Source organism: Heptranchias perlo, chromosome 2 (assembly GCF_035084215.1).
Source record: "Heptranchias perlo isolate sHepPer1 chromosome 2, sHepPer1.hap1, whole genome shotgun sequence".
Lineage (NCBI taxonomy): Eukaryota > Metazoa > Chordata > Chondrichthyes > Hexanchiformes > Hexanchidae > Heptranchias > Heptranchias perlo.
The window spans coordinates 13,270,872-13,287,521 of record NC_090326.1 but is presented as its reverse complement, the minus strand read 5'-3'; the positions used below and the strand labels follow the sequence as shown (position 1 = coordinate 13,287,521).

General features: G+C 46.0%; 1 protein-coding gene across 13 annotated transcripts in view; it reads left to right on the top strand.

The window, feature by feature from the left end:
• The window catches only part of fhod3b (formin homology 2 domain containing 3b), a 746,243-nt gene that overhangs the window by 451,030 nt on the left and 278,563 nt on the right, over window positions 1–16,650 (top strand). For all 13 annotated transcript variants that reach the window (XM_068000433.1, XM_068000425.1, XM_068000417.1 and 10 more), the window contains one exon: window positions 5,765–5,859. In XM_068000433.1, the coding sequence (XP_067856534.1) occupies window positions 5,765–5,859 (95 nt within the window). The remainder of the gene's footprint in view (window positions 1–5,764; window positions 5,860–16,650) is intronic.

Below are 16,650 nucleotides of genomic sequence, written 5' to 3'. Positions count from 1 at the left end.
AGGGGAGGGGAGAGGAGAGGAGATAAACAGTGGCAGCATGAATTGAGTGCCAGTTTGAACTGAGGGGTTTGGAGCGGGAATAAGAGTGCCAGATTGCACAGGGGTGAGAAGAGTACCCACTTGATGTGGATTGGAGGGGCAGCAGGTTGAACTGAAGGGGAGAGGAAGTAGGGTATGAACTGGGTGGGTTGAGGGGTAAAGTGATAATCTAGTTGGTCTGTTGAAAATCCAGAGGTCATTTTATTTTCTCTTTCTTTAGATTAAAAAGCTGTAAATTGTGAAGAATGAAACTGGTTACAATTAATTAGAATGCATCGTTGTTAGTGTTAACATTTTCATGGGGAGCATGTCCCTGATCTCCCTAGAAATGCACCATCAATTTTGTCTGTTCATTGTTTGTAATTTCTCTTTCAGGATTTCATGTACAGTATTTCTACTTTTTCCCTCCAACACAAGTGAAGTAACATTGGATATATCGATGGCTTAAGTAATAATGCACTTGTCATAGGCTTGCAATCAGGGCTAATCCTGAATTGCCACTATTTTAGGGGGTTGTCAGCTTTTGCTAGTTTTCTAGGTTGACATGTATGATTCTCCCCGATACATTTTGTGCATTGGAGGGGAAACTTTGTTGCAGCTCCTTGCATTTCCAATTTCCTAGGATATTAATTGCAACTCAATGTAGATGTAGATTTGTAAGTTTCAATTGCAATTTTCGACAAATCACAAAATGAACTAGGTTTAGAGATTAAAACTTTCCTTCCCACAGATTATTAAATGTCACCCGTCAAGTGTAGTTTGCAGGCTGGGTATTAAGAGGCCTGCAGAGATCACCATGGAATATTGTCTGCAAACATCCATTCAGGATCATGGATGGAGGACAATTACTGGATTCCTCCTGACAGCTGAAAGCTTTGTAAAAGGATAAATAGAATATCCTCCAAAACACTAAATCAGCTAAATAAATAGAGGGCCTAGGCAGTTGGACAAATCCTTGCTTGGCAGTTGGACAAAAAACAGCTTGTTGCCAGTATTTATCTGAAACGAGCGCTGCACAGAAAGGGTTAAAAAATGTTACCTGTTAGAGATTGGCACCAGCTATCAACGAATTTGGCAGAAACTATTTGAACTGACAAGACTGGGTTTAACCAAGAGGATTTTATTGCATTTTAAGTACTCCAATGTGAATAGATAATTACAAATGGTTTTGTGAACAGGAGTGTATTTATATCCATCTCTCCCTGGATCTGTAACCTTGTTCTGCATAATATCTGTTGTATTTTTTAAGATTATGCCTGCTTCTTCTGGAATTTTTTGCTTGACTTTAGATTCAGACTCTGTCTTTTTCCAGTCGTATGCAGCATGTGTCAAAATTAGAATTGAGGGCTTTTAGATCTGGATGCTCAATTTTTGCACCTGCATGGTCAATTGTTGGATTTCTGAGGAGAATCACTGGATAGGAACATAGGAACAGGAGTAGGCCATTCAGCCCCTCGTGCCTGCTCCGCCATTTGATAAGATCATGGCTGATCTGTGATCTAACTCCATATACCTGCCTTTGGCCCATATCCCTTAATACCTTTGGTTGCCAAAAGCTATCTAGCTCAGATTTAAATTTAGCAATTGCTGTTTGCGGAAGAGAGTTCCAAACTTCTACAACCCTTTGTGTGTAGAAATGTTTTCTAATCTCGCTCCTGAAAAGTCTGGCTCTAATTTTTAGACTGTGCCCCCTACTCCTAAAATCCCCAACCAGCGGAAATAGTTTCTCTCTATCCACCCTATCCGTTCCCCTTAATATCTTATAAACTTCAATCAGATCACCCCTTAACCTTCGAAACTCTAGAGAATACAACCCCAATTTGTGTAATCTCTCCTCGTAACTTAACCCTTGAAGTCCGGGTATCATTCTAGTAAACCTACGCTGCACTCCCTCCAAGGCCAATATGTCCTTCCGAAGGTGCGGTGCCCAGAACTGCTCACAGTACTCCAGGTGCGGTCTAACCAGGGTTTTGTATAGCTGCAGCATAACTTCTGCCCCCTTGTACTCCAGTCCTCTAGATATAAAGGCCAGCATTCCATTAGCCTTCTTGATTATTTTCTGCACCTGTTCATGACACTTCAATGATCTATGTACCTGAACCCCTAAGTCCCTTTGGACATCCACTGTTTTTAACTTTTTACCATTTAGAAAGTACCCTGTTCTAAGCACATAAACTGACAAACATGCTTTCCTCCACAGCAACTGGGACCAAGAAAATTGGATGTTTAAAATTATCTTTTTTAAAGCAAGTGTTTAGAGTAGAACAGAAAACATGTTTCCATCATGAGTTTAAATCGTGGCACTGGTATGGTTGCTCTTTCAAACTTTCCTCTCCCGTTCCTCCTAAGCTTCCAATATGCCATCCTATGCACTGTTCCTCCTCTCTGTATAGAAATCAAGAGTCAGCACATCATAAACAATCAAAATGCACCCTTTTCCTTAAAACTGTGAACTCCTTAACTGGCTGACTCTCCCCTTCCTTCTACAATTTGCAGGCTTTTAAAACCAATGCTTGCATTACTTAAACGCTATATTTTGATTTATCTTGTCTTCATTTGTACCCCTTTCAGACTTGATGTACTATAAGCCTCGACTCCTCACTGAGGTTCTCAATTTAAAAACTCCTCCAAATAAGCTGGTTTTATCAGGACTGACATTTTCGTTGTCCACATATAATATTGGAGGATGAAGGGTTGCACACAGCACACTCTGTCTTATGCCTTAGAACCATAAGTTACTTGCCTGGGGATCATCGGTGTGCACCTAGAGGAAATTGGGCATCCTTCTCCAATTTCTTTGACTATGACAGTTAAGTTTTACTCTCTCTCTTTTCTGTCTCACACACCCTCCCCTTCCCCCTCTCGAGTATACCTTCAGTCTCAAAGCCAGTCCAATGACATCTCTGTGCCCTTTGTTAATACTATCCTGTGATTCTCTATTGCTAAGAAGCAGGACATAGAATTACATCGAATGTGCAGCACAGAAACAGGCCATTTGGCCCGACATGTCCATGTTGGTGTTTATGCTCCACATGAGCCCCCTCCCTCCCTACTTCATGTAACCCAATCAGAAAATCCTTCTATTCCTCTCTCCCACGTGTGTATATCTAGCTTCCCCTTAAATCCACCTATGCTACTCGTCTCAACTAACCCTTGTGGTAGCAATTTCCACATTCTAACCACTCTCTGTGTAAAGAAGTTTCTCCTGAATTCCCTATTGGATTTATTAGTGACTATCTTATATTTATGGCACCTAGTTCTGATCTCCCCCGCAAGTGGAAACATCTTCTCTACATCTACCCTAACAAACCCTTTCATAACCTTAAAGACCTCTATCAGTTCACCCCTCGGTCTTCTCTTTTCTAAGAAGAAGAGCCCCAGCCTGTTCAATCTTTCCTGATAGGCATAACCTCTCAATTCTGGTATCAACCTAGTAAATCTTTTTTGAACCTTCTCCAGTGGCTCTATATCCTTTTTATAACATGGAGACCAGAATTGTTCACAGTACTCCAAATGTGGTCTAACCAAGGTTCTATACAAGTTTAACATAACTTCTCTGTTTTTCAATTCTATCCCTCTAGAAATGAACTCCAGTGTGTGGTTTGCTTTTTTTAATGGCCTTATTAACTTGTGACGCTACTTTTAGTGATTTGTGTATCTGTAACCCCAGATCCCTTTGCTCCTCTACCCCATTTAGACTCTTGTTATACAAGCAGTATGTGGCCCTTTTATTCTTCCTACCAAAATGTACCACCTCACACTTATCTATATTGAAATTCATTTGCCAATTACACGCCCATTCTGTGTTTTGTTCCAGTCCTCCTCGGTATTAACTATACCCCCCAATTTGGTGTCGACCGCAAATTTTGAAATTGTATTTCCGATCCCCGAGTCCAAATCGTTTATGTAAATGGTGACCAACAGTGGTCCTAGCATCGATCCTTGTGGAACACCACTTCCCACCTTTCGCCGGTCTGAGTAACCACCTTTAACCCGTACTCTCTGTTTTCTGTTTTGTAGCCAGCTTGCTATCCATTCTGCTACTTGTCCCCTGACTCCACATGCCCTGACCTTAATCATGAGTCTACAATGTGGTACTTTATTGAAGGCCATTTGAAAATCCAAATACATTACAGCTATTGCATTGCCCTTGTCTACAATTTCTGTTACTTCTTCAAAGAATTCAGTAAGGTTGGTCAAGCATGACTTTCCCTTTTTGAAATCCGTGCTGACTATTCTTTATTATATTTTCGGTTTCTAGATGTTTTTCTATTGCATTTTTTGAGGAGGTATCAAGGAGGGTTGATGAGAGTAGCATGATTGATATAGTCTACATGGATTTTAGCAAGGCTTTTGACAAGTTCCCACATGGCAGACTGGTCAGAAAAGTAAAAGCCCATAGGATCCAACGGAAAATAGGAAATTGGATCCAAAATTGGCTCAGTGGCAAGAAGCAAAGGGTAATGGCTGACAGGTGTTTTTGTGACTGGAAGACTTTTTCCAGTGGGGTTCCACAGGCTTCAGTACTTGGTCCCTTGCTTTTTGTGGTACATATAAATGATTTAGACCTAAATGTACGGTGCATGATTAAGTAGTTTGCAGATGGTACAAAAATTGACCATGTGGTTGATAGTGAGGAGGAAAGCTGTAGACTGCAGGAAGATATCAATGGACTGGTCAAGTGGGCAGAAAAGTGGCAAATGGAATTCAGTCCGGAGAAGTGTGATGCAATGGTTTTGGGGAGGTCAAACAAGGCAATGGAATACACAATAAAAGGGAGGATGCTGAGAGGTGTAGAGGAAGAATGTGTCTTTGGAGTGCATGTCCACAGATCCCGGATGGTAGCAGGACAAGTAGATAAGGTGGTTAAGAAGGCATATGGAATCCTTTCCTTTATTAGCCGAGGCATAGAATATAAGTACAGGGAGGTTATGCTAGAACTGTATAAAACACTAGTTAGGCCACAGCGTGAGTACTGCGTACAGTTCTGGTCACTACATTGCAAGAAAGATGTGATTGCACTTAAGAGGGTTCAGAGGAGATTTGCGAGGATGTTGCCAGGACTGGAGAATTTTAGCTATGAGGAAAGGTTGGACAGGCTGGGGTTGTTTTCCTTGGAACAGAGAAGGCTGAGGGGTGATTTAATTGAGGTGTATAAAATTATGAAGAGTCTGGATAGAGTGGATAGGAAGGACCTATTTCCCTTAGCAGAGGGGTCAGTGACCAGGGGGCATAGATTTAAAGAAATTGGTAGAAGGATTAGAGGGGAGCTGAGGAGATTTTTTTTCACCCAGAGGGTGGTGGTGATCTGGAACTCACTGCCTGAGAGGCAGAAACCCTCAACTCATTTAAAAAGTACTTGGATGTGCACTTGAAGTGCCATAACCTACAGGGCTACGGACCAAATGCTGGAAAATGGGATTAAGCTGGATAGCTCTTTTTCAGCTAGCCGGACTCGACAGGCTGAATGGCCTCCTTCTGTAACTTACTATGATTCTATGCATCTTTGAGTAAGGATTCCATTATCTTTCCTACCACCGACGTTAAGCTAATTGGTCTATCGTTCCCTGGACTTGTTCTATCTCCCTTTTTAACTATAGTAATCACATTAGCTTGTTTCAATAATTGACAACAATTATGGTTACATTTCTGAGACACCAGCTGTTCATGGTTCACCATGGTTGTTCTCAGATCCTTAATATGTGCAACATTTTTGTTTCTGCAGCTCTTGGCCAGATTATGCTCTACGTGGATGGGATGAATGGGGTGATAGGCCACAATGAAACAATCCAATGGCTCTACACACTCATAGGGTCAAAGGTAAGAAGAAATACGAACAGTGGAAAATATGAGTATCATAAGTCTAACTATCTTATTGTTTATTTGCAACATAACAATTGCTCTCTGAGAACAACAATTTGTGCAGGATATTTAGGTATGTAGTGGCACACTGTTAGTCTATCCTGCAGTGATGGGGTAATGTTACTTGGCGATGATTTTCTGCAACTAGAGTTGGTGATCTCAACCAGTTCATGTGATGGGAAAGCACCAAGTGAAAGCAGGGTACCTACTAAGAAGACAAGAGAGAGAAAACCAGAGATTGTCTTGCACACCTAGTAGCGACATCAGCAATGGCCTGGAACCAAGTCATCTTGACTCTCTCCCTCTCATCAGAGAATAATGAAGTGGTACTTAAAGAGGACAAGGCAAATATAGAAAATGCCTCTTGAACCCCATTCGATATAGCGTATCTCTAACAGGCAGATGTAATGGAACACTGCACAACCAAAGGTGCTTATGTGTTATGATGTGGGGTCATACCCAACAAGATTGTGACTTTTTGGTGATTAAGATTTATTGCGGATTAAAGAGATTTGGCCAGACCTCAATCTCTGAATGATCAAATCAGGGATGTAAACCAGAAAAATAATGGACAAAGTTGTCGGAAACAGGGATATTTTTGCAGTGTACAACAGCTCCAGCCTATTCCAGCTGTAATTTGAAATGTTTTAGGACAGCATAGTAACTCATCTCTTAATCCCAGAGCTCCTACAACAGAGCTGATCCTTCGACAACAAGTAAGCTGCTTTTCTCCTCTCAAAGGAACACTTTTTTGGCTGCAGATTGAACTCGAAAATTGCATTATAAAATGGGGAAGATATTGGAGCATATCTGAAAGAAGTTGTCCCACATTGAGAAAGATGGGCAAGACTGAGTTGTAAAAATAGGATTACACTCCTGTACTCATTATTGGAGTTCTGGAAATGATATGTAGACATGTTCTGATCTCGGGTGACATGATGCTTTCTCTGGACAGTGCTTAGCTTGAGGTGATTGCAGAGAGTGTCTAAAGCCATGCTGGTGCTTACATAGATCAGATTCCAAGAGACCAGTGTCCACGAGTTGTCTGGTAAATCCAGTTCCCTTTCCCAGCAGCAGACTCACAAAAAGCTGATCCTATGGGGCCGATGTTCGGATGGCGGAGCAGGTGCGTTGGGTGTTCATAAAATGGCAGAAGTCCAGAGCGGGTTCGGAGCCTGGCTCCAATCCGCAGACTTCCGTGTTCCCCAGTGATGCACTCGGGTGCGCGCGTACCTCCCGAATGCGGGACACCCACTGGCAATTAAACCCGGTGGGATGCTGATTTACATAGTTAGTCAGATAGTTGAGGTACTTGAGAGACCTCATTGAGTGGACATTTTGGCAGGGATGCAATTTTGAACGATCCTCAGCATGTTTCCCGTGCTGTGGGAAACACTCCCTGTTGGAGCAGACGTGTTTCAGCCAGCAGCCAGTGGGAGATGCAAAGGATTATTTGACAGTTGGGGAGAAAACCTCATTTATTGCTGCAGGGCACTCTGTCACTTCAGACAAAGTTTTTGGCTGCAAGACCTTTGTCTTTTCACTCAAAATTCTTACTTTACACCCAAAACTCTGCTTTGCAAACACATTTACCTACTTTGTGGACCCCCTCAAACTCACACCGTCAGGATGTGTGCCATGGCTGCACTCACCACTTCATCCGAGGACAAGCAACATCACCGGCTTCGCCAGCAATGCCGTGCACCTCCACCACGTGGAGCTCCACAACACAGAGCTGCGCCACAGGCAGCTGCACAAGAGCACGGAGGGCAACAACAGAGAGAGCGACGTCGCAGGAGGCACTACCCTCGTCACAGGGTCTACAGACCAAGGCTCAGCTTCTTGGACCTCTCTGAGGAGCAGTGCATACGGAGGCTCAGAGTCAGTCAACAGGTAGTCGCAGACATCTGCAGCCTCCTTCATGCCAAGCTGCTCCCGGCTGGCCCGAGCAGCATCTCCTTATCCGTCGCTGTCAAAGTCACCACTGCCCTCAACTTCTTCGCCTCCGGATCGTTCCAGGGTGCCACCGGGGACATCGTCGGGGTCTCTCAGTCGTCTGCACACAAGCGAATAAGGCAAGTCATCGACGGCTTGTTTCGCAGGGCCTCGCACTACATCAACTTCAACTGGGTATTCTGCGGTGAGTGACTCACCTCCTGATTCCCCAAAGCCTTTCCACCATCTACAAGACACAGGTCAGGAGTGTGATGGAATACTGTCCACTTGCTTGGATGAATGCAGCTCCAACAACACTCAAGAAGCTCAACACTATCCAGGACAAAGCAACCCGCTTGATTGGCACCCCATCCACCACCCTAAACATTCACTCCCTTCACCACTGGTGCACCGTGGCTGCAATGTGTACCATCCACAGGATGCACTGCAGCAACTCGCCAAGGCTTCTTCGACAGCACTTCACAAATCCGCGACCTCTACCACCTAGAAGGACAAGGGCAGCAGGCACATGGGAACAACACCACCTGCACGTTCCCCTCCAAGTCACACACCATAATGATTTGGAAATATATTGCAGTTCCTTCATCGTCACTGGGTCAAAATCCTGGAACTCCCTACCCAACAGCACTGTGGGAGAACCTTCACCACACGGACTGCAGCGGTTCAAGAAGGCGGCTCACCACCACCTTCTCATGGGCAATTAGGGATTCGCAACAAATGCTGACCTTGCCAGCGACGCCCACATCCCATGAACGATTAAAAAAAAACTTCCCCATGGACGACCTCAGCCGGACGGAGAGGGCAGTGGGATTCCACGCTGTGGCTGGCTTCCCACAGGTGCGTCGATTGCACCCATATAACAATACGAGCACCTCCACACGAGCCAGGACTGTTCATCAACAGGAAGGGCTATCACTTCATCAACACTCAGCTCATCTGTGACCACTGCAAGAGATTCCTTCACGTGTGCGCCAGATACCCTGGCAGCAGCTACGATTCCTTCATCCTCCGGGAGTCCAACATCCTGCCCCTCTTCCAAGCACTGAACACCCGCAAGGGCTGGCTCCTCGGGGACAAGGGATACCGTCTGCACACGTGGCTTATGACACCTCTAAGGAACCACACCACCGAGTAACAGAATTGATATAACGACAGCCACATCGCTACTAGGTCTACAATTGAGCATGCTATAGGGCTGCTCAAGATGTGCTTCAGGTGCCTTGATCATTCTGGGGGAGCGCTTCAATAGGCACCAGACAGAGTGGGACGCATTATAGTCATGTGTTCTGCTCCGTACAACATGGCACAACAGAGAGGACTGCAGCTGGAAGAGGCCTCATCCACATCTGCCACCCACATTGAGGAGGAAGAGGACGAGGCGGAGGAGGAGGCAGAGGAGTAGAAACTCATGGGCAGAAGAGCAGCTCACCTGGCTGCTGGTGAGGCCAGAGAGTCACTGATACGTGAACAGTTCTCTTAACTTCAGACAGTGTGAAGCGTCCAGTCCTCACCACCTGGACAGAGCAGCAGCCACTCCAGCAGTCCCCCGCCACCCCCTGCACAAAACAATCCTTCAACTACACATACACCCACTGTAGAGTGACCCAATGGGTGGCATCAAGTGTGGGCGTTCATGGTGAACCTCTTGGAAGGGCCATTTTACAGAAGCCAGTCAAGAATGGCCAAGACGTGGCAGTAGTGGTGACAATAATAATATTTAATGTGCATTTAACGAAAAGCAAATATAAATAAAAAACATGACCAACCGCCAAATGCCCTTGTGCATCCCTTTTGTGCAGACAAAACCTTCGCCTTTCGCCTCCGACTACTTCTGCGTGGTGCATCCCTTGTGGGTGCAGCAGAGGTAGTGGCAGGTTGCTCTTGTTCATGCCCTGACCGATTAGATGCTTTGGGCCTATGTCCTCTGGGTTTCGGTGCCCGTGAGGGCCCCTCCAAAGACTGCTCCACCTGCATCTGTGCAGGGGCAGACTCAACCACCTGGAGAGGAGGCAGCATTGTGGGTACTAGTTGAGAGGGGGCAACGGGTGAGACTTGGGGGTGCTTTGAGTGGCGTCCCCACTTCCATGTCCCCTTTCGCCATCATCCCTCCCCTGGGCCCGGCCCACACCGCTCCTACCACTCTGCTGGATGACAGTTTGGAGGACATGTGTGAAGCCTAGTAAGGCCAGTGCTGGAGTATCTGCCTGCCTGTTTAAGGTGGCAGAATGTTGTTCACCCTGACTCCAAAGGGCCGTGTCAAGGCCTCAATGGACTCATTTGTTAGCCGTGCTTGAAGCTTGATGGAGGCTAGCCTTCCCTCCATCTCAGACATTCCCGCACTTACCCGCGACACTATCTCAGAGATGCCCTCACGTCCCTGTGACAGTATCTCAGAGATTCCCTCCTTTACCTGTGCCACCATTTCACTCATGCAGGAGTTGGACTCCTCCATCCTTTGCGCGATTGTGGAGAGTGCGTGTGGCACCTGTTCCAGCACCTCGCAAATGTGCTACTGCCACTTGATCATTCTGCTTTTCATGGCTGGCCCCCAGGGTTCAGCATCTGTGTCCAGCTGAGCAGAGCCTGGAGAAGAGTGCTCCCACCGACACGGACTCTCCACAGCTGCCCCTGCCACCAGTGTCTGCTCATGCTCATGTGTGTGGTGAATCACCATGTGCAACCCCAACTAACGGAGGACGGAGACCCATCGAGGTGTGTGTATCTGCGCTGGTGGATGGCTCGCTCAGATGTGACGGTGCTCCCACAGAGGCCGGCAGGTCCTATGAGGAATTGCCCTCCGCCGTAACAGCAGTCGCTGAAGGCCCTGTAAGAGAACAGAAGGCAATATTAAGCATGATGTCAGATGTTTAGGTGCTGAAGATGGCAAGTCATGTTAACATCAATTGATATTGTGTGTGCTGAATGTTAAAGTTCTGTCACCAGACGTTTGTGGGGTGCCAGTCTCGGCGTCCCCGACAGACAGGCACTCGAGGGTGCGGCTCAGTTCCAGAGCCTCCTGCTCCGCGTCTGTGAGGACGACCTGATGTTGCGACCCCCCTTCTGGTCTTCGCCCTCTCCCATGCATTCTGGGCGCTCTTCTCCTATAAAGGGAGAAAGTAGAGAGGCGTGAGTGAGGGATGGTGACGTGGCCAACCGATGAATGCATTGGTTTGGGTGAGGCTGACCGTGAAAGAGATATATCAGAGGCCGAATATGAGACAGAGCCATGACATTGTATGAGGATTGGGTTGAGTGGTAGTGGTGGGGTGAGTACTGGGGAGGTGATGAAGTGGTGAGTAAGTGCAGGTAAGTTGAGGATGAGCTTTGAGTGGGTGTGGGGAGTGATGTGATAGAGTAGTGTTGGCAGTGCAGAATGAGTTGTGGGGTGGGGGCGGTGATGTGGAAGACGGAGTGTAGGAGAATGAGTAAGTGTACTCACTTTTGCTGATCTAATTAGGTCATTGAAGCGCCTCCTGCGCTGGATCCAAGTGCGGGAGATGTTACTGCTGCTGGTGACCTTATCTGCCACCTTGAGCCAAGCCTTCTTGGTGGCAGAGGCAGGCCACTTCCTGCCATCTGCTGGGTAAAAGACATCCCTCCTCCTCCTCACCCCATCCAGTAGGACCTGGAGTGAGGCATCACTGAATCTAGCAGCAGCCTTTCCCCTGGGCTGCTCCATTGTGTAATTTGGGTGTTTGCTCCAGGAACAGCCATTGGAGGACTGCCCCTTTAAATAGTGCTCCTCCAGCTGACAGCCAGTGATGCGGGTGTGGAGTCCGCCCGCTGCGCAGGTTTCCGACGGGAAACCCGGAAGCCAGGTTAAGTGGCTCCAATTCACCCGCGATCGCGTGGGGAACAAATGGATTTTACTGGGCGGGTTACCCACGCTCCCAATTGTCTCCCCCACTGCCATCCCGCCTCCCTGCTAACATCAGGGCCTATGAGTCTGCCTCAGGGTAAGAGAGGCGGATTTAGCATAGTAAATGCTGGTCTTCCGGAATCTGCTCTAGACCAGCACCAGTATAAATGCCGTACCCCTGGAGTCCATTCTAGACGAGCACCTGTATAAATGCTGTACCTCTGGAATCCATTCTTGCCAAGCACGAGTATAAATGCCGGACCCCCGAAGTCTGGTTTAAATGATCACCAGTATAAACGCGGACCCCCAGAGTCTGGATTAGATGGGCACCAGTACAAATGCAGCTTTAATCGATGAGCTTTGGTCTCTTGTTCCGTGGTAGCAGTGTGGTTGCTTGGAATGTTTGTATCGTACATGATTGCCTCCAGTGATTGTGTAAAGGAAAAACAGCTGTTAGTGTAAACGCTAAATGTGTTCATAGAATAAACGAGTTTGATGAAATCCTTGGTCAGACCCCATCTGGAGCACTGCATTCCGTTTTGGGCACTGCACCTCAGGAAGAATATATTGGCCTTGGAGGGGGTGCAGTGCAGATTCACCAGAATTATACCAGGGCTTAAAGAGTTAAGTCATGAGGACAGGTTGCATAAACGAGGCTTGTATTCCCTTGAGCTTGTACGGTTGAGAGGTGATCTAATAGAGGTAATTAAAATGATAAAAGCTTTTGATAGGGTAGATAGAAAGAAACTATTTCCTCTGGTGGAGGAATCCAGAACAAGGAGACATCATCTTAAAATTAGAGCGAGGCCGTTCAGGAGTGAAATAAGGAAGCACTGTGGAACTCTTTTCCCCAAAAGGCTGTGGATTCTGCGGGACAATTGGAGCTTTCAAGACTGAGATCAATAGAATTTTGTTGGGTCAGGGTATCAATGGAAATGGAGCAAAGGCGGATAAATGGGGTTGAGGTACACATCAGCAATGATATAATTGAATGGCACAACAGGATCGAGGAGCTGAATGGCCTACTCCTGCTCCAGTCTGAGGGCTATTATTTCATGCATGGTATGCACCGTACAAAGAATTTTTCCCTCAAATATTTACTCAATATAAAACCTGTGAAACACCTTTTTTAAAAAAAAGCCTTGAAGTTAAAAGCGTGTCTTGGCGTGAAATGTTGACATTCTGCAATATGGTTAAATTTGCAAAATTTTCAAAGGAAGATAATTTGGGTGAAAAATCACAATTGTTCAGACAGTAGATGATCTTCAGTATAGAGACCTACAGGATAGTCAGCCCATACCAGTAGATTGTTTTCAGTAAGCAACAAAAAAACTTCTTAAAGTGCTCAAGCCACCAAGTTTACTCATGAAGGGAACAATTAGATGAAAAACATTTAGATTGCACTTTCATTTTAGGAAGTTGGGGAAACAGATTAATTACATACATTAGTTTGTGCTTTTGCAGTATCAATCAGCATGTTGTTTTATGATTCTTCAACACTGGTAAAAAGTAACAAAATACTCTGCTTACTGAAGCCAGTGCCTAAGGTAAGTGTCTTTTCTTGTGATCTGAATTGTTTTGGTTGTAGGAGTATTCAAAAAGGGATGTTGGGCCTTGAAGGCTTGTATTCTTGACTGATGAAAAATACAGGGTAAAAAAAAGGACAAGTAACAAATTGGAACCCCTCTCACAGACCTGACTTCAGTCTGACTCGGTTCTTACTGCCTTTAATCCTGCTTCACCAGCAACATAAGTTTGGAGCTCAAAAGAGCTATTTGGCCCATCAAACTCAGTCCTTCCAACACATACAATTTGCAGTCCTGAGCCCACACCGACTTATTTAATCTAATGAAAAAGTGAATAATCACAGGTGAAGCTTCTAAAATAAAAGTTTCAAGCTGATTTGTGACCCCTGAAGAAAATAGAACGAATGCTATTGGATACCAATCTAGCACTTCCAGTAACTTACAGGGCAAAACATTTTCGAGTTGAAAGGTGAGGGAAAAAGTCTAACTAACAGTACGCGCCATGAGATGCCCCGCTCCAGCAAAATCGGGGCCAATGTATTTGATAATCCGTCTATAACTGTAAACCTTGTTCTTAAACAAATATTCATCCTACTCTTCTACATAAGAACAGGACTAAGCCACTCAGCCCCTCGGGCCTTTTACGCCACTCAGTTAGATTATGGCTGATCTGTATCTTAACTCCATTTACCTGCCTTGGTTCTGTAACCGTTAATTCCCTTACCGAACAAAAATCTATCAATCTCAGTTTTGAAATTTCCAACTGACCTCCAGCCTCAACAGATTTTTGTGGGAGAGTGTTCCAGATTTCCACTACCTTTTGTGTGAAGAAGTACTTCCTGACATCACCCTTGAATGGCCTAGCTCTAATTTTAAGGTTATGCCCCTTTGTTCTGGACTCCCCCACCAAAGGAAATTGTTTCTCTCTATCCACCCCATCAAATCCTTTAATCATCTTAAATATCTCAATTGGATCACCCCTTCATCATCTATAATCGAGCTAATATAAGCCTAGTCAATGCATTCGGTCCTCATAATTTAACCCTTTAAGCCCCGGTATCATTCTGTTTGCAACCATCTTCAGCCAGAAGTGCCGAGTGGATGATCCATCTCAGCCTCCTCCCGATATCCCCACCATCACAGAAGCCAGTCTTCAGCCAACTCGATTCACTCCACGTGATATCAAGAAACGGCTGAGTGCACCAGATACAGCAAAGGCTTTGGGCCCCGACAACATCCCAGCTGCAGTGCTGAAGGCTTGTGCTCCAGAACTAGCTGCGCCTCTAGCCAAGCTGTTCCAGTACAGCTACAACACTGGCATCTACCCGATAATGTGGAAAATTGCCCAGGTATGTCCTGTTCACAAAAAGCAGGACAAATCCAATCCGGCCAATTACCGCCCCATCAGTCTACTCTCAATCATCAGCAAAATGATGGAAGGTGTCGTCGACAGTGCTATCAAGCGGCACTTACTCACCAATAACCTGCTCACCGATGCTCAGTTTGGGTTCCGCCAGGACCACTCGGCTCCAGACCTCATTACAGCATTGGTCCAAACATGAACAAAAGAGCTGAATTCCAGAGGTGAGGTGAGAGTGACTGCCCTTGACATCAAGGCAGCATTTGACCGAGTGATGCACCAAGGAGCCCTAGTAAAATTAGAGTCAATGGGAATCAAGGGGAAAACTCTCCAGTGGCTGGAGTCATACCTAGCACAAAGGAAGATGGTAGTGGTTGTTGGAGGCCAATCATCTCAGCCCCAGGACATTGCTGCAGGAGTTCCTCAGGGCAGTGTCCTAGGCCCAACCATCTTCAGCTGCTTCATCAATGACCTTCCCTCCATCATAAGGTCAGAAATGGGGATGTTCGCTGATGATTGCACAGTGTTCAGTTCCATTCGCAACCCCTCAAATAATGAAGCAGTCCGAGCCCGCATGCAGCAGGACCTGGACAACATCCAGGCTTGGGCTCATAAGTGGCAAGTAACATTCGCGCCAGATAAGTGCCAGGCAATGACCATCTCCAACAAGAGAGAGTCTATCCACCTCCCCTTGACATTCAACGGCATTACCATCGCCGAATCCCACACCATCAACATCCTGGGGGTCACCATTGACCAGAAACTTAACTAGACCAGCCATATAAATACTGTGGCTACAAGAGCAGGTCAGAGGCTGGGTATTCTGCGGCGAGTGACTCACCTCCTGACTCCCCAAAGCCTTTCCACCATCTACAAGGCACAAGTCAGGAGTTTGATGGAATACTCACCACTTGCTTGGATGAGTGCAGCTCCAACAACACTCAAGAAGCTCGACACCATCCAAGATAAAGCAGCCCGCTTGATAGGCACCCCATCCACCACCCTAAACATTCATTCCCTTCAGCACCGGCGCACAGTGGCTGCAGTTGTACCATCCACAGGATACACTGCAGCAACTCGCCAAGGCTTCTTCGACAGCACCTCCCAAACCCGCGACCTCTACCACCTAGAAGGACAAGAGCAGCAGGCACATAGGAACACCACCACCTGCACGTTGCCCTCCAAGTCACACACCATCCCGACTTGGAAATATATTGCCGTTCCTTCATCGTCGCTGGGTCAAAATCCTGGAACTCCCTTCCTAACAGCACTGTGGGAGAACCTTCACCACATGGACTGCAGCGGTTCAAGGCGGCGGCTCACCACCACCTTCTCAAGGGCAATTCGGGATGGGCAATAAATACTGGCCTCGCCAGCGACGCCCACATCCCATGAACGAATAATAAAAAATCTGTGCCGGACACCCTCCAAGGCCAAGATATCCTGCCTGAGATATGATGCCCAGAGCTGAACGCAGTACTCAAAATGGGGTCTAACCATAGCTTTATATAACTGTAACTGTAACATAACTTCCACCCCTTTCTCCCATAAAGACTCTTTGAGGCAAAATTCTGATGGTTCTTAATGGAGAGGATATGGGGTCTGAAACTTAGCTCATGGTCAAATAGGATGCAGAGGTTGTGAACAGGCTTATTCAGCCTCACTGTGGCCAGGGAGGGGGATGGAGTTGGTAACTAGGGACCAGAATTGATTCTATGATTCATTTATAATATGAATCACTATATATAGATATGTATAAAACATTATTATACACACACATTACCGACCATGTTAACATAGTCAGGATAATGATTGGCAGAATATGCCATGAATTTTACACTTAAATACTTACAGTCTTATTTCTCTGCTCAAGTGCTGTGTAATTTTGTATTAAAAGCCCCTGAGGTTGTGAAAGTGTCAGCTTGTTAGCAATCCGAATGATAAATCATTTCCCTAAACGTGGTGTGTTGTAGCTGCACAATGTTGTACTAATGGTTCGAAGGATGTGCATTTGCCCTCACAATATCTTATTGGTGGGGAGAATTGCA